The 27,863-nt window shown below is 32.0% G+C and overlaps 1 protein-coding gene across 4 annotated transcripts in view; it reads left to right on the forward strand.

Annotated features, from left to right (window-relative positions):
• LOC146999027 (uncharacterized) overlaps window positions 1–22,354 on the forward strand; it is a 60,608-nt gene extending 38,254 nt beyond the window's left edge. For 2 of the 4 annotated variants that reach the window (XM_085812251.1, XM_085812248.1), the window contains 4 exons: window positions 13,272–13,300; window positions 14,100–14,132; window positions 15,459–15,524; window positions 20,504–22,354. In XM_085812251.1, coding sequence (XP_085668377.1) covers window positions 13,272–13,300; window positions 14,100–14,132; window positions 15,459–15,524; window positions 20,504–20,518 — 143 coding nt within the window. In that variant the 3' untranslated portion in view covers window positions 20,519–22,354. The remainder of the gene's footprint in view (window positions 1–13,271; window positions 13,301–14,099; window positions 14,133–15,458; window positions 15,525–20,503) is intronic. The other 2 variants (XM_085812249.1, XM_085812250.1) reach the window with 1 other exon arrangement.
• The last annotated feature ends 5,509 nt before the right edge of the window (window positions 22,355–27,863 follow it).

A 27,863-nucleotide genomic window follows, 5' to 3' on the forward strand; every position in this document is an offset into this window, starting at 1 on the left:
AAAATTTCATATAAGGTTAAAAGGCCCATTTTCGTAATGTTGGCTTATCACAGTGCTTGCATCGGAGACAGACACGAGATGAGAGTGGTCCTTGGGCTCTCTCGTGACCTTCGTGTACCTCGACACTTAGAAGACATAGCACGAAACTGCTATAACTGGTTCTAAAGATAGCAATGATTATAATCAGTATTTAACTAAGTGCTTAATTTATTTGCATTTCATAGTGGAAAAACCTAAGTTCCAACATTCTTATTTAAAATGAGATAATGATCTAACAAATAACATATATGACTGTAATATTTATAAAACTTGAATTATGTAGTGTTTGGAAGTATAAATACCAAAAGAAAAGCAATAGAACTGTAGTTGGCAATTAATAAAAATCTATCTTTTTTTTTTTTTTTTTTTTTTTTTAAATATTAAACAATCAAAATGCAATTATTGTGGATTACGGATATTTAGTAGTAGTGCTGAAGTCTTAAAATGTGACTAGATCTACCCAAATGTTGTTACCTGCGAATTCTCTCACGTGATTGAAGATGAACACAACCAGGGAAGGGTATAAAAGACCCATTTATTGTTCACAAAATATTTAACATTTGGCTCGGAATTGCGTGATTACAAGAAATATTGGCCACTTGCAGTGAGAACTTAAAACAGGAAGTAACAATAAATTTAAAGTAAAGAGAAGTGCCAGATTACACGATTCAATTTAAGCTAACAGGTAGACTCAGAAATCTACACAGGCAGAATACTAACTCAACCGCAAGAATGCGTAGCCACTTTTAAGTTTAACTACAGGTAGAAACCATTAACCTTCCAGCACATGCACTTGGCAATTTTACATGAGCACGTGTGTGCCATATTTTTTATGACATCTGTTATTATACCATTTTTGACACGAAAAAGGACAGAAATGAGTGAATATTGGTAATAAGTTTGTTAAAACATAAAATATTAACCTTATTATTGCAGAATACAAATGATGTCACATTTAAATGATAGTAAATTCTTTTTAAACACTTATATTAGTCAGGTGGAAAAGCAATGATGTATTTTACTATAGAAATTTTAAAAGGTATTATTTAATAACTGTATTTTAAAATCCAAGCTAGTTTTAATATTCGTCTGTCCTGTTGATTTATCGTCGGATCGAAGATAACTTCTCAGAAAGAATAAATCTCTTGTAGTACATCTCAGTTAGCTATTTCAATTCCAGTGCCATCACTTGAGAACAATTCTTTCGCATTTACATGGTATCCTTTTTTTATTTCCATCATATGTAACAATCTCTGTCTTTCGAGTATTTTATCTTTTAGCAAACTTATATATTTATTTGTACATTCTAAAATTTCATCAAGCATATTTATATCAACTATTTTAAAAAATGTTTCTATTTCATCCTTTACATTGTAATGTATTTTGCAGTAATTTACAAAACAGACAATCTTCTTAATAGAACATAAATTTTATTTCTAGTTCACAGTGATAGACAAATTTTATACAATTCTTAAGTGGCAAAATTTTCATCCTACTCCTTCTTCAGAATACTAATCTTTTTTTAACAATATCTCTCGTTGTTGAGTAACGGTTTGATACAAATATGTCGTTGCCACTTCAACAATAATTATACTTATTTATTAAATAACAAGATATTACAACCTCTCCCCCCTCCTTACTTTTTTTTTTTTTTTTTCAAAACAACAATATCAGCACAATACAGAATTGAAATACAAGATGTAACATAATAAGATACACTAAGGAAGAGAGGAAGGAACAAAATATTTTTTTTATCTACATAGAGAAACAAATTATTTAATCAGGCCAGGGAGTACGACTTAATGCGTCTACATTTTTATGGTTTTTACCACTTCGATGAACGATCGTGTAATTGTAGGGTTGTAGTACCAGTGCCCATCTCATAAGTCGTGGATTTAGACTCGCATTATTTTTGAGCCAAACTAAGGGATTATGATCGGTCATGATGAGGAATTTAGTATGCCCGTCTAAATAACATTGAAGTTTCTTTACAGCAAATATTATGGCGGCGCATTCCTTTTCTGTGGTGCAGTACTTTTTTTTCAGTTTCTGTAAACTTCTTACTGAGGTATAATACTGGATGTTGATTGTCTCGTTCATCTTTTTGAGCTAAAATGACACCCATACCAGAGTTTGACGCATCAGTTTGCAAAATAAACTCCTTATTGAAATCAGGTGCATGTAGTACAGGCCTTTGAGCTTTAGCTCTTCAAATGCTTTTGTGCACTCTTCTGTCCAATTTATTTTCCCTTTCTTTAAGTTTCCTTTCAAAGTTTCTGTTAAAGGTGCTGCGATAGATGAGAACATGGGAATGTAATGATTAGAATATCCCGCTAATCCTAAAAATGCTCTGACTTGACTTTTTGTGGATGGCACTGGAAAATCAAGAATAGCTTTTACTTTCACTTCACTTGGCATTCTTATACCACGACCTACAATATGTCCTAGATATTTTACTCTATCTTGAGCAAATTTACATTTTATTGGTTTAATAGTTAAACCAGCGTCCTTTATTTTGGACAAAACGGCTTTCAGGTGACTTAGATGTTCTTCCCAGGTGTTTGAAAAGATTGCCACGTCATCTAAATGTGGAACAGCAAAGTTTTCACAACCGTGAAGGATTTCGGCATCATTTTACTAAATGAAAATGGTGCATTTTTAAGTCCGAAAGGCATCTGTAGAGGTCTAAATGTGCCAAAACTTGTAACAAAAGTGGCTAATCTTTGAACATTGGGTGTTAAAGGTATTTGCCAGTATCCCTTTGTTAAATCCAAAAGAGTTATATATTTTGCGCCTGCTACCGTTTCTACTCGTTGTTCGATGTAAGGCAAGGGGAAGAATTGTGTTTTAGTCAATTTATTCAATTTTCTATAGTCGATACAAGGTCTTGGATCCCTCCTTGCTACTTCTACTAAAATCATAGGAAAAGTGTAATCTGAATCTCCTATTTCAATTATTTTATGCTGAAGCATTTTATCAATTTCTGTTTTTAATATATCCGTTTGTCTAGGAGACATTCTGTATGGTTTACAGTGGATTGGGGTGTTTTCTGTCAATTGAATATCATGCGTTATTAAATGAGTTTTTCCAGGTTTATTAGAAAAGATTTTTTAAAACTTCAGCAGCATATCATGCAATTCTTGAATCTGTTGTTCATTTAGCTTATCACTTAAGGAGCTGTTTTCTTTGATGTCCTCAAAATCGAACAATGTTGGTTCAGAGTCAATTGTTGGGAAATTTTCCTCCATATCATCAATTTCAGACTGATCTTCTGTAATCATAAGGTTAACCGATTCTGCTCATCTATGATAGGGTTTTAGCATGTTAACATGGTAGACTTGGTTAAAGTCATTTTTTTCTTCGAAACTCACAACATAATTAGTTTCGGATAATTTCTTCTCAACCTTCCCAGGACCTTTCCATTCAACTGCTAGTCTGTTTGGTTTATTCGTTGATACAACTAATACTAAATCCCCTTCAGAGAATTCTCTTTTTATAGCTTTACGATCGTACCACACCTTTCTTTTGGTTTGCATTTCCAGCATTTTATCTGTAGCCAGCTCTTTGCATCTTTTTAACCAATTTATCAATTGAAAAACGTTTTCAACAACATTATTTCCTTTGTCTTTAGGATTCATCCATTGTTCATATAATAATGTTACAGGTGTTCTAAGATTTCGATCATATACTAATTCTGCAGGTGTAAATCCCGTACTCTCGTGCGTTATTGTTCTTAAAGCAAATAGAGCTGCGGGAACTTGCTTCTCCCACTCAGGGGCTGCTTTGATACATAAAACTTTTTAAATTTGTTTGATTGTTCGGTGAAATCTTTCAACAGGGTTGCTCTGCGGATGGTGTACTGAGCTTCTAGTTTCTTTTATTCCAAATTTTTCTACAAATTTTATGGCTAGATTGCTCATAAAGGAGGTACCTTGATCAGTTTGTATTTCTTTCAGGAAACCCATTCTACTAAATATTTGTAACACGGCTTCAATTACTGACGTTGTGCCAATATTAGGAACAGGTACAGCATCCGGATATTTTGAAGCTAAACAAATAGCTGTAATTAAATATCTATTGCCATTCGGTGTTATTGGTAAAGGACCGCATGCGTCAAAGTTAATTTTTGAAAATACTTCTGCAATAATTGGTACTAAAGTCAAAGGTGCTTTGGCTTTATCATTAGATTTTCCCACTCTTTGACGTGTATCGCAAGTTTTAACATACTCTTCTATTTCTTTATAGCAATTAGCCCAGTAAAAGTATCTTGTTAATCTATCTTTAGTTTTCACAACGCCTAAATGTCCAGATGTGCTATCATGACATAATGACTTTATTTGATCCCTATATTTTTCAGGAATAACAATTAATTCCCTTTCATTTCCATTTTTATCTATTTTCCTTTTCACCAACAATCCGTTTTCTTTTACTTTGAAATCATTTGTCTTGCTGGAATTTTCATTTTTAGCTTCGTTAAGCAATGACGCTAGATCTCTGCTTTGATGCTGAGATTCAATTAATTCCTTTGAATTAACATTAATCACTTTCTTAATTTCCTTGTCTTCCTCATCAGCTTGCGGTAAAATATCTTCGTCAGTGTCAATAAACGTCAATTCTTCTAGTTTCTCCATTTCAATTTCTCTGCTTCGATCATCTTCAGGAGATCCTTTTACTTGAGATCGTGTCAAAACCGCATTTATTTTTCCTAAATTTAAGAATGATTTACTTTTGAACAATTGGGCAATTTTGTTACCCAATACATATCTGCCTGGATCATTTGTAACAACAGCTGCCTTTGTCTTTATATGACCAAGTTCGCAATTAATTTCAACTTCCGCTAACGGTAGACACACTAAATGGTCATTTAAAAGATATTGTACCCAGACATGTTCTCCAGTCATTTTTGCGTTATCTATGTAGTTCCGAGAAATAACATCAACAGTGGCTCCTGTGTCTCGAAGAATAGGCATTTCATACTCATTCACTAAACCGTTAATTGTATATGTCTCTAACAAATCATCATTTGAAGATACGCAATTTACCTTTTCATTTGGTTTTAAGCGAGGACACTGAGGCTTAAAATGTTCATATGATCCACACTCGAAACATCGTGGTCAATATCTTTTGTCATATAAATTTTCTTGTTTTTTTTTTTTTTTTTTTTTTTTTTTTTTTTTTTTTTTTTTTTTTTGAACTGATTCCTTTGCTGATGATCTTTCTTGTATTTTGAATCATCCCATCTATCAGAATGCTTAAAATGAGGTGGATGCTCTTATTTTTTTCACAAAATTATCATAACGCGGTTTAAATGATCCTTTGTTAAATTTCTCAGTCTGATTGGTAGAAAATTTCGGTTTTATTGTTTTTCTCACATCTTCAAAATTTTCTTAACCATTTCAGTAGGTGAAATGATGGTTGTCCATTGATCCATAAAATGTTCTTTGAAATCAGGAGAAGTACGCTTTTTTATTTGATCAACCAGCATGAGATCTTTTAGCTGTTCAAAAGTTTTAATGTTTAATCTGTTAAGCCATCCTTCTAAATAATTTTTTAATTCATAGTAGAAATCATACCAAGTACTTTCAGTAGATTTTTGGTGTTTATTAAATAGTTGTCGAAATTTTTTTGCAGTCAATTTAAATCGTTGTAACAGTAAAGTTTTTACATATTCATACTTTTTCTCTTCCTCTTCTGGTTCTCTAGCAATAAGCTGAACAATGTCAGGAGGCAGTAATGAAATAAGTTGAGTCACTTGATTTTCAGCAGGTATATTCATTATTTTAGCTTGATGCTCAAATAACACCAGGAATAAACTTATTTCATCTTCTTTAGGGTTGAAACGTGGCATGACATCGTGAATTCTGATTTTTAAAGGCTGCTCAGGTAACTGCGTAGTTTCTGCCGGCTGTGCTGTGGCAGCCATTGCTTCCAGCTGAAGTTTCTGTAGCTCAAAGGCTCTAATTCGCTCTTCTTTTCTTTTTTCTCTTTCGCGTTCCCTTTCTCTTTCTTCTCTTTTGCATTCCTTTTCTCTTTCTTCTCTTTCGCGTTCTTCTCTTCTTTCTCTTTCTTCTCTTTCTTCCCTTTTGCGTTCCTTTTCTCTTTCTTCTCTTTCGTGTTCTTCTCTTCTTTCTCTTTCTTCTCTTTTGCGTTCCTTTTCTCTTTCTTCTCTTTCGCATTCTTCTTTTCGTTCCCTTTCTCCTCTAATTGCAGCCAGTAGTTCTCAAGTAAACTCCTCATCATAATCGGGACTTTCAGTAATCAGTTTATGCAACTGAGCAATCTTAAATTCAGGTTTCACGGTTAAACCTAACTCTTCTGCTAGTGCTTTTAAATCCTGTTTTTTACTCCTAGCTAAGAATGACATGTTGACACAAGTTACTTTTAATAGGCTTCCTTTTGAAATTCAATCTAAAAGCTCGTACTTGTATTAAAAATATATAATTTCTGGCGAGATTTAATTTCTCGAATACGAAATTCACACTAACCAATTGGAGAGAATTATTTAAACAACTTTGCCAGGTTGGCACAAAATAATTTAATACTATGTCGGGTTGACGTTTTAACTCACTATTCACAAGCCTCATTAGCTATAACTATATAAACACCTTTGCCAGTTCGGCAATACAATGGAATTTTACCAACGTCAGTTTGACGATTTTACTATCTATCTCCACGCCTGGTTGGCAATAACAAAAACAATTTTTGCCAGTTTGGCAATACAACTTTTAGAATATACAATCTGTAATACGTCGGGATGACGTTACTATCTACCACACGCCTGGATGGCGAGAACTTAGACTTTGCCAATTCTGCAGTATAATCAATTCACTCTACGTCAGTTTGACGTTACTACCTATTTTCACGCGCCTGCTTGGCAACAAATTCAAAAACTCAGCAGTTTATATATATATATATATATATATATAAATGCCGGGATGGCTTACACATATCAATTATCAACATAAAATTTCAATACAAATAAAAGTAAAGCATAAATAATAATTTCAAAATACTTCTTTACCACGAATATCAATTATAAATTTAAGCTGAATAATTTGTGGGTCAGTTATTTTAAACAAAATCTTACACGATAAACTATAATTCTGAAATAAAGTATTAAAATTCAATAAAAGCTTTTTTTAAGAAAACCAAAAGTTAATCTTATCTTCAGAGATCAGCAGTATCCTATTTTTGACAGTTTTTGCTCAGACGTAAGTTACAGAAGCACAGAAGATAACCTTTGAATGATCCGCTTAAAATCTGGCTTTATAACGGCAGACTTCTTACATCCATTTCTCCTTGAAATAAAAAAAAAACTTGGCAATTGGTATTAGCAAACTTGTTCTAAAAAATTCAGTAAATTTCTGGGATTAGGAGACCAGCACCATCGAAATTGATAATTGCACTCCTAATTTCCAGTATCTCAGTGGAACCTCCAATTTATTAAGACTGTAATGTATTTTGCAGTAATTTACAAAACAGACAATCTTCTTAGTAGAACATAAATTTTATTTCTAGTTCACGGTGCTAGACAAATTTTATACAATTCTTAAGTGGCAAAATTTTCATCCTACTCCTAGCTGTAAAATCTTCAGAATACTAATCTTTTTTTAACAATATCTCTCGTTGCTGAGTAATGGTTTGATACAAATATGTCGTTGCCACTTCAACAATAATTATACTTATTTATTAAATAACAAGATATTACAACCTCCTTGGCATAGTGTTTTAGACCAGATAACGCTCACAATATTCATCTTGTTTGTCTTTGAGCAGTTTGTCTACTTCTGATTTTGCCACTTAGAAGATTTATCCTCCCTAACATAGAATATATCAGGGTTGGCCAAGCTTTATGTCAGTAAGAGCCGCACGTTTGATTTCAGGAATGTTCGAGAGCCGCATCTAGATTTTCTAAAAGCCACAAATTCATATTTACATCATTATAGAATTAGTGGAGGAGGTTCTAAATAGAAAGAGATCCCTGATAACTTTGTAAAAAGAGTCTAAACTAATTAATTACTTCTTTTTGGACACATCTAGATTTTCTAAAAGTTTGTTTACCATATTTCATACATATGTTTTATATGCATGAGCCACACAAATTGTCTGCAAGTGCCATATCAGGCTCGCGAGCCGCACTTTGGCCACCCGTGGAATATATCATCATCCTTCCATTTTTCTATATCATTATTACTATCATCATCTGAAATATAATGTTCAGATTTACAGCTGATATTATTTATCTCTATATTTTCCTTACACCTATCGCTATTATTCTCGCATCCAAAGGTTTCTTTGTCTTCTTTTTCTTCATCAGATAATTCTTGAAGAATGCAAGCAAAATCAGCTGGTTGCACTTTTTTTTTTTTTTTTTTTTCCTGTGAAAACCGATATAAAAATTATAGAGTCAAATTTATACAAATTAAAATAATACACGTCAATTAATAACAAAATTACAAAATATTTGAGAAAAAAATACTTTCCTAATTTTCAGCCACAACCATGCGCATGTCGTAACTTTTAAGAAGAAGCTGCCACATAGCGCAAAAGCCCAGTAATAAAACAAAAATGTCATATGACTTCCTGTTGGCGTATTCCATGATGTGGGGAAGGGTTGAAAGGAGAAATAAGAATGACATTCAGACGTCTCAGCCGCCATATGCGAGAAGTATGCATTAAAAACCGAATTTGTTGTAAACTTTGTGCATAGTGCGCATGCTGGAAGGTTAAACATGCATTCACAATAGCAAAAACACCGTCTAACCTTTTATCCTAAATACTCTCGTTCACCCTACTTTGTTTGCAATGTGGGGGAAAGCTAAGGGAATTCAGGAAAGGTTCACAATGTAAAATAAGTATTAGTAAAAATAAACAGAACCCCACAATATGTAGTCTACATTTTAGTTTAATGGTAGATTACTGTGATTATTTCATATGGTTTTTGAAACCAATACGTGGTACTAAGTTTTGTACATTAAAACCTGCACTTGTTAATGTTCATTGTTGCACAATGAAACTTTTTTTATCATTTACAGTACAAAGTCCGAAATCTGGACGTCCGTTATCCGGAATGATCTAAAAGCCAGATTTCAAAGCCACAAACATTTTATTATTATTATTATTATTATTTATTAATGCTTTACACATGTGCATTTGATTTTTCCTTCCATAATAAAAGGTGTGGAGATTTTCACTTAAAAATTCCGATTCTTAATTTCACTTAGGCAATAAATAAAATACCTCGTTATGGAAAAACAATCATGTAAGCATAAATTTGTGAGATTGATTAATTGGCTCCGTAGCTGAGTATCTGCTTGGCATACATCTCAAACTGAAACATTCACCTATTTTATATCCCTGATGCCGACCTGGCGAGTCATTATTTATTATATTTTGCTTTCATCACTGCATGTTTATCAATAAATGACAGTTTCAGTAATAACTCATGCTGTGATGTGTAAACTTTTTTTTGTATTAATAATTGAATAATAACAAGAGTACGGCAAACGTTTATGCTAACATTATGCTTGGCAGTGATTATAGATTTTTAAATGCTCTAAGAAATGTTGACGAGAAAAAATTCAATGAAAATTTCTTTTCATATGCTAAAAATAGATTTTATTAATGAAACTCATAGGCCAAAAGATTACATTTAGTGCTATTTTAATTAAGAATAACTGATGTGTTATTCACCATAAGCCCAGAAGCATCGACAGAATTTAGGGAAGACTAAATTTTTGGAATTTGGGGAAGCACCAAGGGGCAAAATCAAGGGATGAGAAGTTTTTATGATTTAGGGAAGGCACTGGGATCCAAAGTTTACGCATGGTGAAAATTTAGAACTTAGGAAAGTGCTTTGTAGCAGAATTTAGAACCCATAGAGACTGTACCAGGTGGTATCGAGCCCCAGCCCTAGATAAAGCCTTAACATTTATTCAGGACTCGGATTAGTTTGAAACATGTGCAAGAAATAAACATAGGTGTAGTAAATAGCTAAACTAATACAATTCAGGCTTAATTCAATATGCAATAGGAGCTAGACAAAATTTAGCGAAACAACTTGGCTTTCGTTGCCAATCTTGTGATACATAGCCAATAATCTATAATGGACGCTATTAAGCTAGGCTAAAATTATCTTTATTGATTCTAATTAATAAAGATAATCATTCAATTAATGTAGCAGACTGCACTGCTCCCTGATCTTCTAATTTGATCCAGCTTATTATTTTTTGCAGACTGTTATTATTACGGGAATTTTATAAAAACTAAGCTTGAACTTTCGATTATGTCGAAAAGAGTTTCCAATTCTGGATTTGCCAAAGGATCTACAAAGCAAAGCATGTTTTGATGTCCATTAAACATAAATTTAAACAACTTACATTGAAAGAAATGTTTAATAAAGCAAACAAATAAATATTGAGCTTTTTTTGTAAATTTTGATACCCTTTAGATCATAATTATTCTTTATTTCATAAATTATGATTTCATATTTTTAATTGTATAATTTTTGCATGCCATCTTACCAGATTTAAATTGATGATCTGTTGTCCAGAAAAATCCGGAATCGCTGAAGTCCCGACCATTCCGGATTTCGGACTTTGTACTGCATTATGAATTTCATTGCACTCAAATATAATGAAATCATGAATTTTTATTCGGTTTTCTTAATATCGCTTTTTATTATATATTAACTAATGTACACCTTGCCCCCCCCCCGAAAAGGGAGGGGGGACAGTTCTATATCTTCTGCTCTATTGGACCGATGGTCGAAATTTAACTTATGTTTTCCATGTCTCAAAAGTGCGACTTGACATGTATTAGATTTATATATAGCATTCTTCTAGCATAAATATATTTTGAGACAAAATTGGAATACCTGCAAAAAATGAAAGTTTTTATTCAAAATTTCCTAATATATACGTGACTTTTTTGAAATTTTGGCGCGTTTTGAAGTTTGGCATATTCATTAACCCTTTCCAGCACGCTACCTTTTAAAGTTGGAGTTTTGATTAAAAAAAATAAAAGATCGGCAGTCTAGGCCTAGAGAGTTGTGAAGATAGCACTTATCGTTTAATTCTGTGGGTGTGCCCAAAGTAGGCACACTGATTGAATAGAGTTTCAAAAAGAATTCTGAAACGAACATTGTTGTCTATGAACTGACCGATGAGATGCAGAGAAACAAAGAATACAGACTCTCAGTTGTCCTAGATTATCGGTGAGCTCGGTCTAGGCACACCTAGGGTTTACCGTTTGATTTTATTTCAGATTTCAAGGTTAAACATTAAAACTAATGTAGAATAAGGAGATTACCATACAGCCAAAAGAATAACAGAAATTTATTTTCAAACAATTCCTTTTATACCCTAAAAAAAAAAAAATTGGAAGATCTCTTTGAAAAATGAGGGTCTTAAAACTAAACATGGCTAAGATATATGGGCTGGTTTGTGTTGAGCTGCCATCTACTATAAATAAAGAAGGTTCAGAGTAACCTATAAATCCTTTTTCATTCAATTTTTCTGTGCATACAGAAGGAAGTTTTTAGGTGTGTCCACACCGGACACACTGTGCCGCAAAGCGTTAAAGACATTAAATAATGAATAATATGCATGAATGTATGCATGTTTCTCAGTAACCTAGAGTCATCCAATTTTGAATATCATAGTCCTTCGCCCGAAAAACCAGGCACACGAACATTTGCATTTTCCGTTACTTAAATATGCATTATCTAAACATGGAGAAAATCTTTCAAAAACTGCTATTCATTCAGTAGCATAATGAAGCTTTGTTTTTTCATTTAACGTTGGTATCCCAAATATGAAAAAATAAAGCCATGAAAACTTAATAATAAATAACATAAGTTCAAACATTCCTATTTATAATAGGTTTTGGGTATAACGCATGAACACGTTTAACTGATTTTTGAATGGTAATAAAGAAGCAGTGCTGTGAGTTGTGAATACTATTAAGAAAGTTGTAAAACTTCATTTTGGGATTAATGTTATAAAAATACTTTGTTGTGCTCTTTAAATTTTTGGTTAATTTGAAGCAGAAAACTTGCTTTCAGTTAAAACTTTGGTATAACTGTTGAAATGAATGTTTGAAAATATATTTAATATTCTTACAAAATGTTCAGCTGCAGTAAGATAGGGCAAGGCGGATTTAGGGTTGCCAGAAAGTGGCAAGGGAAAGCAGGTTAGTTGCCTTGGCACAAAATCTTCCACATGCCGACAATGTTGGCAATATGCCGTGGACTGACGGAGAACATTCTAGAACAAATTCTTACCGGTTTGACATGAATGTTCTTGAAGGCAACCCAAAAGCTATATAACCCTGCTGGTATGCGAAGTAGGAGTGTCTCGTAGTCTATCGAGTTGATGTATTCTAACGTCGAGGTGTCTAGTCCGAGTATTGTGAGTTGATGCATCGAGTGCATCACGATTCATAGCTCGGATAGTCTCGATAGTACGTAGAATTCCGAGAACGAACCGAGTCGGGAGCCATTCTCCGGTGTTTCACCGTGAGGCTTTCTTCACCTTTATAGCCTGAAGTCTGTGTTGCTGATTGTTTTAGCGTTATTTGTCGTAGTTTTTCAGTGACTGTAAACGTGTTTTTGGAGCTGTCCTAAGTAATACTGTCTAATAAATTGTGTTTCCATTCTTCATCAAATGTTGTTATTCGAAATCCAAATCTACGAACTCGTAAGTACCCCACAATATTTTGATGACAATATTGGAAGAAATTAAAAGGTCGATAGATTTCATTGCCAAATAGTCAACTATTAATTAGATGCATTTTAAGAAATAAGGACTAAATGCTGATTTTCTCCTTTATATTATGCTTTTCGTATTGTTTTGTTATAAATATTCTAAAAATGCAGTAACAACAGATATTATTAAAGGGAAGGTCTCTCAATACCATTTCTGTTTGAAATGGAAATGAATGGAATTAGGAGAAAAATCTGTGTCAAAGTAAGAGTGAACTGATGATACAGAGGAAGTACTGTTAATTTAAAATAAATTTACCCTTTGATTTGTTTACAATTTTGGTTTTTATTTATTTATTTACTTTTTAAATGAAGTGTTTTTCCCCCAAATCCATTTCATTGTTAGATTCTATGTTAATGTTAATTTTTTATTGAATATGCATTTTTGTTATTCATGCACTGTATACATACAATTCAATTCTCTCTCTCTCTCTCTTTTTTTTTTTTTTTTTTTTTTTTTTTTTTAAAGTTAGGGCAAGTCTCTGGGGGCCAGAAGAGGTAAGAACAATTTCCCCCCTCAACATTTCTCTAAAGCATGTCTTTAAAAAAAATTCATGAATTTTGATTTATTTTTATTTTAAACATTCAAAATATATTTTCATTGTTACAGCAGTATTTTTAACAGTGGAATTTAGTATTTTTCTTGAGTATTGTGTTTAGGAAATTCCTAGCAGATTTATTATTCTTTTTAGTATGGAGATTTAAAACTCGCAAAAGTTTCTATTTTTATAAAACAGGAATATCATCAGTGGTTCTTTGAACATCATAATACTATCTAAGCAGTTTCTCTTTTCAAATTTTAAAGAAAATTTACCGTATACGCTCGTGTAATACTCGCACCCCAACTTTACAGATATAATTTATGTTAAAAAAAGTGACCCACACAATGTCTGCTCCCCAAAAACTAAAGCATTTCTTACTTTAAAATATATATTTTTTAACATTCCCTTTTTCCCTTCAGTCAATATCATTTGTTGATAAACATCTTTAGAGAAAGAATATGCATTTGTTTTGTCTTTGGTTGATGCCAGGATGGAAAGCAGAGACTTTCCTGGCTTTCTGGTATCCAGTCATAACATGGGTGCAGACACGATAATAAATGAAGGCATTCCAAACAAATTTAGTAATACTTTGTAGTGGTGATACTAAAGGTTTTCAATTTTTGTTTAGATGGCACAATTAGGTAAAAGGTTGAGAACCACTGCTGTAAATGTTTGACATCTGATTGTAAATTTAAGAACTATTTGAATATGTGCGTTAACTATTGAAAGTTTAAATATATTTGTTACTTTTACAGAGTGTGAAATCACCTCCACCCCCACCACCCAAAGTAAGTTTTGTATATTATACTTCATATATATTATAATGAGAATAAGTATCTCTCAATTAAGAGTATGAATGTAAAATTTTATGTAACTTGGTTATTAGCTTTTTTATCAGTAGTCAACTTAGTGTAGGAGCTTTTATTAGACATCGGTCCTCAGTTTTAACTTGCCAGTTGAAGTTAAGTCTTGCTTTTTGAGAGCATTATTTATGTTAATGTTTAAATAATGTAAAATAATGTCCTTTATGGTTATTGCAAGAAATCTTCTTTTTCTTTTTTTTAATAGAAGATAATTTTGAGGTGTGTATGGATAAGTTCTTCATAGTATATCGAAATGAAGCAGTAAAGAAACATAAAATAATAGCCGAAGATTTTCCTATAAAGCTGTGTGAGAAAGTCAGTTCAAAGATCTTAAAATATCTTACGCTGTTGTAAAGCTGTGAGCAGCTTGGAAAATGATTTACTTTATTCTGTATCCTAACGGAGTTTAAGCCTCATCTGAGACTTTAAGTAATGACCGACATAATGCATCGTTTGTGCAACTGCCTTTCTCATCCTCTACAGCTATAACATCTAAAGAGTAGAAAGATTAAACACGAACACTGACATAATGCATCGTTTGTGCAACTGCCTTTCTCATCCTCTACAGCTATAACATCTAAAGAGTAGAAAGATTAAACACAAAAGACATGAAAGGTATTTTCTTGATTATTTATTGTTACTAAGAAGATCTTTGTAGGTTTTTTTTATGTAATATCTTAGCGGCACATTATTGCTGCACTGATCTCGTAGATATATATATATCTGGTACTTCTTTAACACAATGTCTTTCAATTTTAAGCATATAGAATTACAGATCTGTAAAACTATTTGAATGCTTAATTAATACAGAATAACAAAATAATATCAAGAGTCATGTTCCATTCATTAAAGCTCCAGTTTTCATTTTCCTTTCAAAATCGAAGAGACATAGCTCATGAAAAATGCGCACAAAGTTTATTAAAAAACTCGGATACATTTGTAGCAGCTGATAATGTTTTTGTAATTCATTTTGTTTTTAGTTTAACTTGATGTTAATATTTTATATAAACCGGCATATAGCTAATTCAGAAGTCAAACAACAAAAATCAGCGTTATATTTACAAAATTTTCACAGGACTAGTTTCGATGGTTTTACCGAACCACCATCCTCAGCTGCAAAATGCATACAGCTATTTAAGATTTTTTATATGTAATTGCAAATATAAAATATTTGCAATATGTGTTGTAACTATTGAAAGTTTCTATTTATATACTATTTGTATATTTATATACTATATACTATTTTTAAAGGACTCCTCATCAACGACGAGAAGCCGAAGGCAGCGCCGCCGGCTCCGTCCACGACGTCCGAAGCCTGTAAGTTTTGTACATCATCGTGTATATTATAAAGAGAACTGTTAATCATTTTCAGTTAAGATTTTGAATGTTTTTTAATTCATAATTTAACTATTCTTTTAATATTTCAATTAACTTGGTTATTAGAATTTTTATTAGACTTTATTTTTGGAGCTTTTATTAGACATCAGTTCTTTGTCTTAATTTCCAAGTTGAAGTTAACTCTTGTTTCTTAGAGCATGGTTTTGTTGTGTACATGTTTAAATAATGTAATTATAAATAATTTGTAATCATTTACTTGCAATTTTTATTTGTAATAATTAAATATCAGGAAATTTAATGTTTCTTCATGTGTCGTATACTTACCAAAAATAAATTAATTTTGAAATTTCAGTTGTCTGTTTAAGAACTTCAGATAAGAACAAATTTAAAAACGTTTTTCAAATACAGAACATTTCTGTGCAAGCCAAGAATTTTTAATATACTGTCTGTTACTGATGTTGATTCTATTCTGTACACAAATTCAATATGATTTGCAAATAATTTGAGTACGAAAGGTATATTTCAGATTAACCATTTGAAAAATGTTTTCATTTTTTATTTAGTTCTAAACTACATACTAGTCATATTTCTTATTATGAGTGTCTGAGTCAGAATCTGTTAGGAATTCCCCAAAGAAAGATTTTAATTTTTTTTTTCGTATTAACATTATACTGCAAATCCTCAGCTAGATGGGAAAACCAGCAAATTTATTTAAATCCATTGAAGACAGTAGGGCTGGAAGAGTGACAGGGGCCAAGTCCCTTTGGTATGTGGAATCTGAAATTTTAGCATAAATTTTATATACTAGCATAATTTTTATATACATGAAATTTTAGACATATGTGGAATCTGAAATTTTAGCAGATAAATTTCAAAAGTAATAAAAAGATAGTCGATTCTATTTAATATATAATTTTGGGGTCTTAAGTTCTTCATAATATAGGATAGTAGGCTTATTTCTAATTTATAAATTTTTATTCCAGCGCCGGCCAATAACAAGGTCATTATCTAAATCGCAGGGTCCTGGGACGGGGACGTTTCAGTAAAACAAATTTAGTTTAACTTTATGTTTTTTCATATATTTAAATTTTTAATGAAGATATTATGAGTTTTTATGTATTTTTGCCTTGCCATGAAGTGAGAACTGAATGAATGAGAAATATATCCCAAATTCGAGGAAATAAGTATAAATGGAAATGCAGCAAAAAATGTGTATTATGTACCCCATACAAGAAAGTCATATTTTGTTCACATCAGATTTTTTTTTAATAAGGAATGCTAAATTTTCCTAAATAAAAATGCAAAGAAATATATAAAATGATTTATTTTGAAATTTAGAATATTTCACGTTTAAAAATGACAACACATGAATATTTGGTTTCATTTAAAATACTTTTTTAAGTGGAAGACTGTATATCTGTGACATAAGTAAACAGACAAACAGTTATATAAGTGAAGGCCGGGAGAGGAACTTTGCTGGATTTGATGCAATTTGCACATATGTGTCTTCGATTTTGACTGAATTTTTGCAACAAAGTCTTGGATTGTATGCAGGTTCTCTTATATTTATATATAGCATTGTTCTAATGCAGGTATTTTGACACAAAATCAGATTTTTTCTGAAATGACAAGCCAATTGTTTTCCATATTTCGGTTCTGGGACTCAAATTATGCCTAAATATTAAATTTTGAAATTTTTGGTGAGAAATTTAAAAATTTATCTTGGCACATTTTTTTCAGTTTGCTCCAACAGTAACTCACTTGGCAAACTTCTTAATTTATAGTAATCTATTTTTTCCCTTTTTTCATTGTACACGAGCGGGGAAAAAAGTCATCATTCATACTTTATAATAATTGTAACAAAGTCTTAACCCAAATTTGGCGTTATTATCGCTTATAACAAATATGCCAAATTTCAAAACGCGCCAATATATAAATTCGCGTATGTTTTAGGAAATTTTGAATAAAAAACTCTAATTTTTTGCATGTATGCTTAAAAATACATCTTCTTTATGAAGGTATTAAAAATTTCATAGGTTATAATTAAAAATGTTTTTGAAAAATTTATAAAAAATATTTAAAAATAAATCATAAAAAATGAGCGAATTTTATTTGGAATGAAACAAAATTTCGAATTGTTGAAAACTTGCCAGTTTGGCATAATTTGAGTCGTTGAATCGAAATATGGAAACAAATTGGCATGTCATTTGAGAGAAAGTCCGATTTTGTTTCAGGATAGCTATATAAGAACAATGTTTAATATAAATCTAATGCGTATCCTTAGTGGAGCTTGTGATACATGAAAAACGCAAGTTGAATTTCCTCAATCGGCCCATAGAACGGGAGATGTAGAACTGTGCCCCCTCTTTTTTGAGCAGTTTACTTCGTGCATATTTTTCGATTGTGCTAAGCAATGTAATTTGCATTCACTTTGTTAATTGTAATATGGCTGCCTATTTGCCTGCCTTCACTTCACATCTTTTTGTGCTGCATTCAGGAGTGAGCAATGTATTCCATTAGTTGAATAAGCAATGTGCATGAACTCTGCTCACTATGGTTATTTCAATTGTATTTTTGAATGTTTAATATTTCTTGTTATTTGCAGCAGAATAGTGCTTGTTTGAATGTAGAGCAGTCAGATGAATTCTGTAGCTCCCTTTTTTTGTTTTCTATTAGTCGTCTTTCAAAATGGTTCGAAAAATTATTTAGTATCCTCTTACATAAAATTTTTGCCTTATAAATAAACGTCTTTTCACATAATATGATGCATGTGCATTGAGTTACAAATATATATATTTTTTAGTTTGCATATTTTATATCTAATTCTTGAAGCTGATTCATGAAATATCAATCCGTAGTTCTACAAAAATGAAACTCGTATCTTACATTTTCATGTTACCGGCAAAGTATAAAATCCAGCATTCTGTAAAATGCCTAGGCAGTTGTATACAATACCTATAACTAGCCGGCAATGAACTATTCATATTTCCTGGCTAGCCGGCAATGAACTATTCATATTTCCTGACTAGCCGGCAATGAACTATTCATATTTCCTGACTAGCCAGCAATGAACTGTTCATATTTTCTGGCTAGCTGGCAATGCCGGCAATGAACTATATTCGTATTTCCTGGCTAGCCAGCAATGAACTATTCATATTTCCTGACTAGCCGGCAATGAACTATTCATATTTCCTGGCTAGCCAGCAGTGACCTATTCATATTTCCTGGCTAGCCGGCAATGACCTATTCGTATTTCCTGGCTAGCCAGCAATGAACTATTCATATTTCCTGGCTAGCTGGCAATGAACTATTTGTATTTCCTGACTAGCCGGCAATGAACTATTTGTATTTCCTGTCTAGCCGGCAATGAACTATTCATATTTCCAGCCTAGCCGGCAATGAACTATTCATATTTCCAGGCTAGCCGGCAATGAACTATTCATATTATACTATGAAACTATTCATATTTCATACACTTCCTAGGCATTCTATGGAATGCTAAATGACAAAACGGCAAAGTAGGAAATACATTTTCGTTTTCGTTTCAAAGAATCGAAACTACTTACCAGAAGTTAATAAATGATGTGAACTAGCCAATACGACCACTCGGAAGGAACCACCGGACTACTGGCCCCTGAATCGCTAGAATGGGTTGTTTGTGGAAAGCAAAAGTACATTCATTTATCCTGTTAAAGAAAGCATCAGTACTATGTCACAGACGCCGAGTTATTTCCCATTCTTCATAAAAACACATTTGAGTACTGGACACGGACGAGGCGACAGAATGTTGAAAGAACTTTCCACCAAATACAAAAATGTTACGCGTAATGAACACTAGGGAAATTATGCAGTTCTTCAGATGCTATAATTTTTGTGCATTCTGAGTTATAAAATGAATGAGACGTAACGCTGTTAAGCAAACCTAGAGCCAGAGTTTTGCTATGGTAAATAAATACAGTGAATTTTAAAGAATGCATTTATTATATTTTGCTTTATGCACTATCAATGAAGTAGATTTAATTTAATTTTAGGTTAAGTATAAATGGAATGCAGGAAAAATGTGCATAATTTAATATTTACAAGGAAGCCATGTGGTGTGCACATCAAATGTTTCCTTTGAAATGCCCATAAAATATCCATCCATCTTCTCAGTGTTTATTTTTCCAAATAATCCCGTTCCAAATTTTCAAACTAGCTAGCCCAAAAAGCCTTTACAATCATCAACTTCATCAAAAGGATGATCTATGCTTACTGCATTATTTGCAAGAACTTCATTAATAATTTCACCCGAAGCTTCAATTTCAGACCCTGTTCATTCACTGCTGTATATCCAAATAAAAGTTTCTGTTTCATCAAAACTTCTTTCCCATGCCTCAGTGTCAGAAAGAATGTGTCGTAAAATGTTGTCAGCTCTTGTGGGCTCGTATTAATATCATTTATGTGTATTCTGGACTTTTAAAATTTGAACACATAAGCGGGAAAATCTGAATGACTGGCTGGGACGTAGGTACCACATCATCAGATGGGGTCAATTCCGGTCAAAAGAGGATGTCTGGTAAGCCTAATGATATTCCAAGTTTTCTGTCAATTTAGCTAATATCTTAATTTTCATAAGGAAAACTAATATTTAAATAACAATGTTCTGTTATGTAACAATGTTACGCTAACTGTGTTCTGTTAATAGCATTTTGATCTTTGTGTTTAAATGAATAAATGCTTATTTAAATATTGACTTAGTCAATATCTCTGTATTTAGCTTCTCAGCTAATATCTTAATTTACAGCTAATATTTAAATTTTGTTAATGTTTGTTTAGCTTTCGGGATAGCTAATATTTAAATAACAATATTCCGTTAACAGTGTTCTTTCAATAATATTATGTTTTATGTGTTTAAATGAATGAATAAATATTTATTTAAATATTGACTAAATATGTATTTAAATATCTTTTGAATTTAGGTGAACTTTTGTTAGAATAGGAAGGTCGTCAAGCTCGTATCATCCACCCAGATGAGCAAACTGTCAATGGCGCCATACATGTGATCCATCGTGTAATGATGATAAGGCGTGATCTTACCAAATCGGGTGCTCCCATTGGTTCATTTAGCAATGGCTTCTTATCCATCATTCCAGCTTTTTTTCGGTCGCCATATTTTTCTGAAGACCAACACATAGTAGAAAGAATAAAGGAACACATAATAAGGCAATAAAAACTGCTGTCAAACACTTACTGTGTTTAAGTAAAAAAAGAAAGATTTTTGTAAAAAACTGTGAAATGTGCATTTTAGAAGAAGAGGCTATTTCTGTGCAATCTTGTGTTCTTTTATTGTGTACAAACGTTAAACATCTTCAGACCAATGCCAGAAAATGTATTACAAATTCACGAACTGAAGTGTAAAAAAATGTATGTTTTGTAATAGAGTATGAATAATTCAGAAATTTGCTTATATTTCATAGAAAGCCAGTGAAGTGACACCATGGAAAAATTTTTGAGCCCTTTTGGGTAGAATTAATCAAAATGCGTTAAATGGAGAAGAGTAAAATTTATTACAATGTCCAAACTCATTTTTTAATTACAGTTCTGATTGAAAAATTTGCTGTCAATGTACAGCTTTTGTTAGTATTATCTATAAGAGGAGAAAGTTACCATTCCAGAATACTTGGAATTTTGTAGGAATATTCTATGAATCCTCTACTACGATTCTTCAGTACTTTACAAAATTTTAAATTTGTTATTATTGTATATTAACACAAAAATTGTTTGTTTAAGAAATGTTAAGCAATTATTCATGGCAAAGCAGATTGAAGTGTGTCGAAAACTATTTAAAGTACATTTATTTTATTAATGACAAATTCTATGTTTTGTAGAATGCAATCATTAGAGTCATAGTTTGCTTATTAAAAATGGCATCATGCAGCTGCTTCAAAAATTATCATTAGCTGTAGATCGAAAATGATTTAAAAACAAAGGGATTGTATATATTATAGTATGCCCATGTTATACTTATAAATTATAACTCGGATGTTAATTGAGTTAAAAGTACACGAGATTATTACTTCTTGAGTTCTATTTTCAAAAGCTTTGCTAGTGAAACTAATTAAAATTAATGAATTAGATCTGTTATGTGAGACCATGTTGTTTAATGTAGTTTCTTACTTGCATATTGTAGTAAATTGTTCCCCCCAAAATGACTGCTATTCTTGTGATACTAAATCATATTATTTGCAATAATGTTATTATTACTTGTGTAGCGAGATATTTTTTTTGTATACATGTAACGAAGAAACACACCCTTGCTGAAATCCTTCATAGCACACTCTGCTGTTTTGTCAGTTTGCAGTAATATATGCTTGAATGTTTATGTTTGACCAATTTATGGAAATGTTGTAAATTTTACTGTAAATGGATATAAATGAAAGGACCACTTCGGTTCACGAAATACTACAGCAAGGAAAAATAGTGACTTGCTTTAGTTTTTCGTATTTCTGTGCGCAGTTGGAATAGGTGGCACTATGATTTCGTAGTATATCGTATTGTTATGATTACTATTTAATTACAAAAATTGTTCGTGAATATTATCGCAGCAGCACACAATGAACCATTTGCTGTAGGTATTAGATGTGAACGAAACTTTGTTCGTTATGGTCCTCGTCCCCCCTCCCTTACTGTGAATTAATAAGATTGTAAATCCGGTATTTTAGAGAAGGAATTATTTGGAAAAAGACTTTTCCTTAATTTTTTGAACTTGTATTATAGTTGCAAATTTTATGATTGATATGACTTTTTTTCTATTAAATGATTTAGAGAGATTCTGATTTAAATTACTTGTTTTTAAACTATTCACTGTTATGTAATAAATACGAGGGCCATCCAGGAAGTAGATTACGTTTCCGTCTGTGTCCGCTAGGGGCGGGGCTAGCGCGGCCATCTTGGGGTCAGAGCGTTGCGCAGCTCAGTCTGCATCTAGCCATGCTAGTGAGAGGTTCGTGCTGTGCTCCGTTCAGATACTGTGACGGTTTGAAATGTCTGCGTTAATTGAAAATCCCGCGAGCTGCGAGGTGCGCTCAGTAATAAGGTTTCTGACTGCAAAAAACTGTAAACCGATAGAAATCTATCGGCAGCTTCGTGAAGTGTATGGGGACAACATTATCACTGAAGGTGGAGTGCGTCAGTGGGTCATAAGATTTCAAAATGGCCGAACCAATGTTCACGACGAAGATCGAAGTGGGAGACCCAGCAGAGTGACCGCCGAACTTCTCGAAAAAGTCGATGCTAAAGTCCGTGAAAATCGAAATTTCACAATAACGGAACTTTCTTTGAGTTTTCCACAAATTTCGCGAAGTTTGTTGCACGAAATCATCAGCGAAAAGCTTGGTTACCACAAGTTTTGTGCAAGATGGAAGGCAAGAAGAGGTAACGAAGTGGTTGAAGGCGCAGGCGGCCGAATTTTTCGACGAAGGAATTTCCAAGCTCGTACATCGCTACGATAAATGCCTTAATTTGTATGGTGACTATGTAGAAAAGTAGTATTTGAGTGTGGCTTTCATCTGTATATAATAAAATTTGTTTCCTATACTTTGTTTATTTTTTTATTCCAAAACGTAATCTACTTTCTGGATAGCCCTCGTATATGATTCTTTTCTATCTAATTGCAAAACTTCTAAGGTTTTTAAATTGCAAAACTTATATAAATTAGTAATTTTTAAGTAGTTTTTTAAAGCTGAAATTGAGATTTTTTTCAAACAAAAATAAATAAATAAAAAGTGAAATGAATATTTAAAAACAAAAATGGCAAAAGACGTTACTAGAAAGAGTTAAAGTCCAAATTATGTAACTTTAAGCATTTAACTTTTAGAATTTTAAGATAAAATATTATATATGCATACTCTAATTTTTAAATTGTGTAAATTTACTCGCTTGAATTTTTTTTAAGTTAAACAAAAATAAAAACACATAAAAATATAAACAAACACATTAATGAATAAACAAACACCTACAAAAAAATCTGATGTGTACACCACATAAATTCCTTGTAGGGAATATTAAATTATATGCATTTTTTCTTGCATTTTATTTAAACTTATTAGATTGAATTAAACCTACTTCGCCGACAGCGCATAAACCACAATAGAATAAATGCATTCTTTTAAATTCACTTTGTTTACCACAGCGACACTCTGGTGCTAGGTTTACTTAACAGTATTATATTTCATTCATATTATAACTCAGAATGCACAAAATGTATATATCATTTAAAGAATTATCTAATCGTTGCCACATGTTCTATTCAAATACTATATTAAAGCTAGAACTATGTATAAAAGAAATTAAGCAAACAAAACAAAAAAGAAACAGTTTTTCACAGACGATTGAGTATTTCTCATTTAATTAATTCAGTTCTCACTTTGCAAGAAGGCAAAAATACATAAAAACTCAAAATATCTATATTAAAAATTACAAAGTAAATCTCAAACGCTTATTTCCTCGAAAAAATTCCAGAAAGAATTAAGCATGATTTAATTGGCAATAATAAATGAATGCGTTGTCTTTGTTGTTGCGAAGCTAAGTTTCTCTAGATTGGCAACAAATCCACTAGTCTCCTGTTTCAAATGTAAACATCAATGGCCGCCATTAAAAACAGGCTTAGCGGCAATTAAACAACTTTAGAATTGTTGATAATTCTAAACATATTGCATACAGATTTACTAAAGGCATAAAAACCTTAACCGGAATATAAAAACAACATAATTCAATCATTTTTAAAGCAAAAAATGTGCAATTTACAAACATATAAGAGTAAAGAAACTGAGATCACTGAGCCGGGTAACAGAGTGAATATATATATAAATATATTTATATACGTTTGGTGCGGCCGATTGCAACCCAAATACGAGGTGCACATGTACATGTTATAGCAGTCCTATATACAAAATTTGAACGTTCTGAGGCTACTCGTTTTTGAGTTATGCGAGATAGGTACGCACGTACGTACATACATTCGTGCAGACGCCACGAAAAATTCTCTTCAGAATTAATTTTAAAGCAGTTTTATAATTTTTTGGAGGAAATGAGTCTTATTCTCTCCTTACATACAGATATCATGCAAAAACCGTTAAATTGCATTCGATAGTGGCCAAAATAGATATTTTTGTTGAAATATGTTTCCTGAAACTTTTCGCGATTACAATACTTCCTTTTTACTTCGTACAAGGAAGTAAAAAGCACATGAAATTAAAAAACTCTTTACAGTTTAATAATTATGAGTATTTTTTGTTTGAATTTTAGTATTTTAAACTTGAACTTTTATGGCAAAATTGCACACTTTGAATTTATCTGTTTTGATTCAAATTATGAAAGAGTTCTTAATGTTCTATCAGTTGGTTCAGGGATCAATATTAGTGACAGCTTTGGAAAATACATTTATATTTAACTAACACAACATTGATCAAAATGTTCAAACGGTAAGCGTATATTTTTTAGTCTAAATTGACTCAAAAATATGTTCCCCGTTTGATTTAATTTGTCAATATTAAGCATTTTTTTATTAATAATTTATATTAGGCATTTTTTCTTAATTTATATTTAGCTTTATAATAATTCATTTTTATTAAGCCTTTTTTTACTATTGCTATATTATATTAAGCCTTTTATTTTTATTTTTAATGCCTTAATATTAATATTTTTAATATCATAATCCCTTTTAATACCTGACAAGAAATGAATTTTTTTTAGTTATCTTCATGCCTGCAAATTTAGCACGAAATATTAAGTAAGTTTATTGCGTACAACTCACCGTTCTTTTACATTGAGTGCTGATTGATTGCAAAACAACATAGAAATTATTTCAGTATACTGTAGTAATTTTTTATCATGTTATTTCAGTATATTATAGTAACTGCTTATCTTGTTATTTCAGTATACTGTAGTAATTTTTTATTTCGTTATTTCAGTATATTGTAGTAATTCTTCAAGTAATCACTAAGTATATTAATATATTCGCTTAAGCGAAAAGTTTTCTTTCTTGTGCCCAAAATGCGATCCAATCAATCCAAAAATTAGCTTAATAAAAAGTCACGCTAACTTTGGAAAAATCAGTGCCATAGAAATGTATTATGCCCTCAATTATAACATGATTTTAAGGAATGAAGGTTGTAGAAAGAACCTTACGAAATAAATGAGCTGGCCTTAAATATATTATTGATACCTAACGCTTATATGTATTAGCCGGAATAGTCCACTCTTTGCATAACGCTGGAGATAAACTGAAAGAAAATAATTGTGATATAACCAACAGAAGGCGCTTTTCAGGTATAGGTCCTTTGAAAATTATAAAACATAAGCCTCATATATTGGCATAATAATTGGGGTTCGACTGAAAAATGACTGACGGAGAGAGCTCCTCACTAGGGGGCAGGTGTCAAATTTCCGTTGCAGTGATGTACTATTAATTTTTCCTTTTTATTTTTTTTTTCACCTTAGATTTTAGCTTTTTTTTTAAGCCTCCCCCAGTTAGCATTCGAATTCTACGTAATTAATGAAATGTTGAAAATACAAAATGTGCATAAATTTGGTGTAGCGACAAGTCGAGTAAAAACTGAATGAGGACATCCGGTTTGTAGCATCTTCCCATTACGAAATTCATTTCTAGCTCTAAATATTAAGTTCAATTTCTTTTCCAAATAAAACGAATACAGGCTGAAAAGTTTCATTGAAACTTCTAGAATAATAAATGAACAAATCAGATCCTTTTTATATACGTAAAGGGAAGTGTTACACTGTAATAGCACTAAAACAAATTATTGTAATGTTTTTTGATAAAAGAAATAAATTTAAAATCCGGGTAGAAAATTATTCCTGGTAGTATTAGGTTATAATAATTAACTGGAACAATAAAATTTGTAAACATAATTCCTTAGGATTTACACTAACTTAACCCCTTGTGTACGGATTTATTTGAGAAAATTTTTGCTTGTGGAATGGATATAATTTTTGGTTGCGATTCATCAATAGCTACTTCACTTTAGGAGTATAAATGTAACAAAATTTAATATTTAGATAATCCACTATATTTCTAATCTTCCTTATTCTGTCATCTTCATTATCCGTAAAATGTAGAAAGCTTGAAATATCAAAAGCCTATCGCATGCCATATAGTGCTGGCAAAAATTGGAGTACTTATTGCATATCGTTTTGACCAATACATATGCATTTTTGGCTTCTTTATGTGCAACATCAAGATGCAATATAAGCTTTCATTTCATCAGAACTTACAGGAAACCACTTTTTTTTTTCCCACAACCTTCTTTTTCTATCCCTTGTCTGGCATATCTATTTGTCTAAACCACCTTTTTTTTTACACAACCTTCTTTTTCTATCCCTTGTCTGGCATATCTATTCGTCTCTTCTACTATAGTGTCCCAAAAATCTTCATTCAAGACTTCTTTCAAAACATCCAAAGGTGTAGGATTACTACCTAGTCTATGCAGGCTCCTTCTTCTTCCCAGATTCATTCCTCTGATACTGGTCACGAGAAGATTCACTATCACTGCTCGATAGACGTCTTGTGCGTCTTCGAAACCTTGATATTATATTACAATTGTCATCATTTTCTAGTTTGATATCGTCTTCATCACCTTCGCTTTGTATTTCATTGCAATTGTCAATTTCAGGATCACTAAACAATTCTTCTTTAGATTTCTCAGTCACTTTCACTATCATAAAATATATTCCTTGTTTTTGACATAATGGGGCAGTGTATCGCAAATAATGTTCACCGAAATACTGTAATTGCCTCTTCTATTATGACTGATACAAGCTCCAATGAAATGAACAGAATTGTGCATAACCTCAAATATCATTTTAGACATGTCATCCGCTCCTAGGGAAAACCAGTGAATGCCGTCTCTCAGACGTCAAATGTACCCAAGAGTTTAATTTTTGGTTTGACGTCTTAGACACGTCAACCGCTCCTAGGGGGAAAAAGTGAATGACGCGTCTCAGACATCAAATGTACTCAAGGGGTTAAGAACAAACAAGTAAACTTTTATCTTTTATTTGTTTCGAACGGATTTTATAATATTGTGAGGAATTGATTTAAAATAAGGGCTGGAAAAATTGTTCGTCTTTCGACAACTGAAAAGCTTTAGCTAAAATATTTCCATTTCATTTCGTTTTCCCGCTCTTCCAAAAATTAAGCAAAACATAACATTATACGAATCCAGAAATTTCATTTATACAGAGTGGATCAAAAATATATAGCACAAATGTAAAGGGGATCGAAATAAGCCAAGTTTGTAATAGAATGTGTGCGTAGAATGG

The sequence above is a fragment of the Stegodyphus dumicola genome, chromosome 2 (assembly GCF_044657685.1).
Source record: "Stegodyphus dumicola isolate Sdum_Otavi_A_Nest chromosome 2, ASM4465768v1".
NCBI lineage: Eukaryota > Metazoa > Arthropoda > Arachnida > Araneae > Eresidae > Stegodyphus > Stegodyphus dumicola.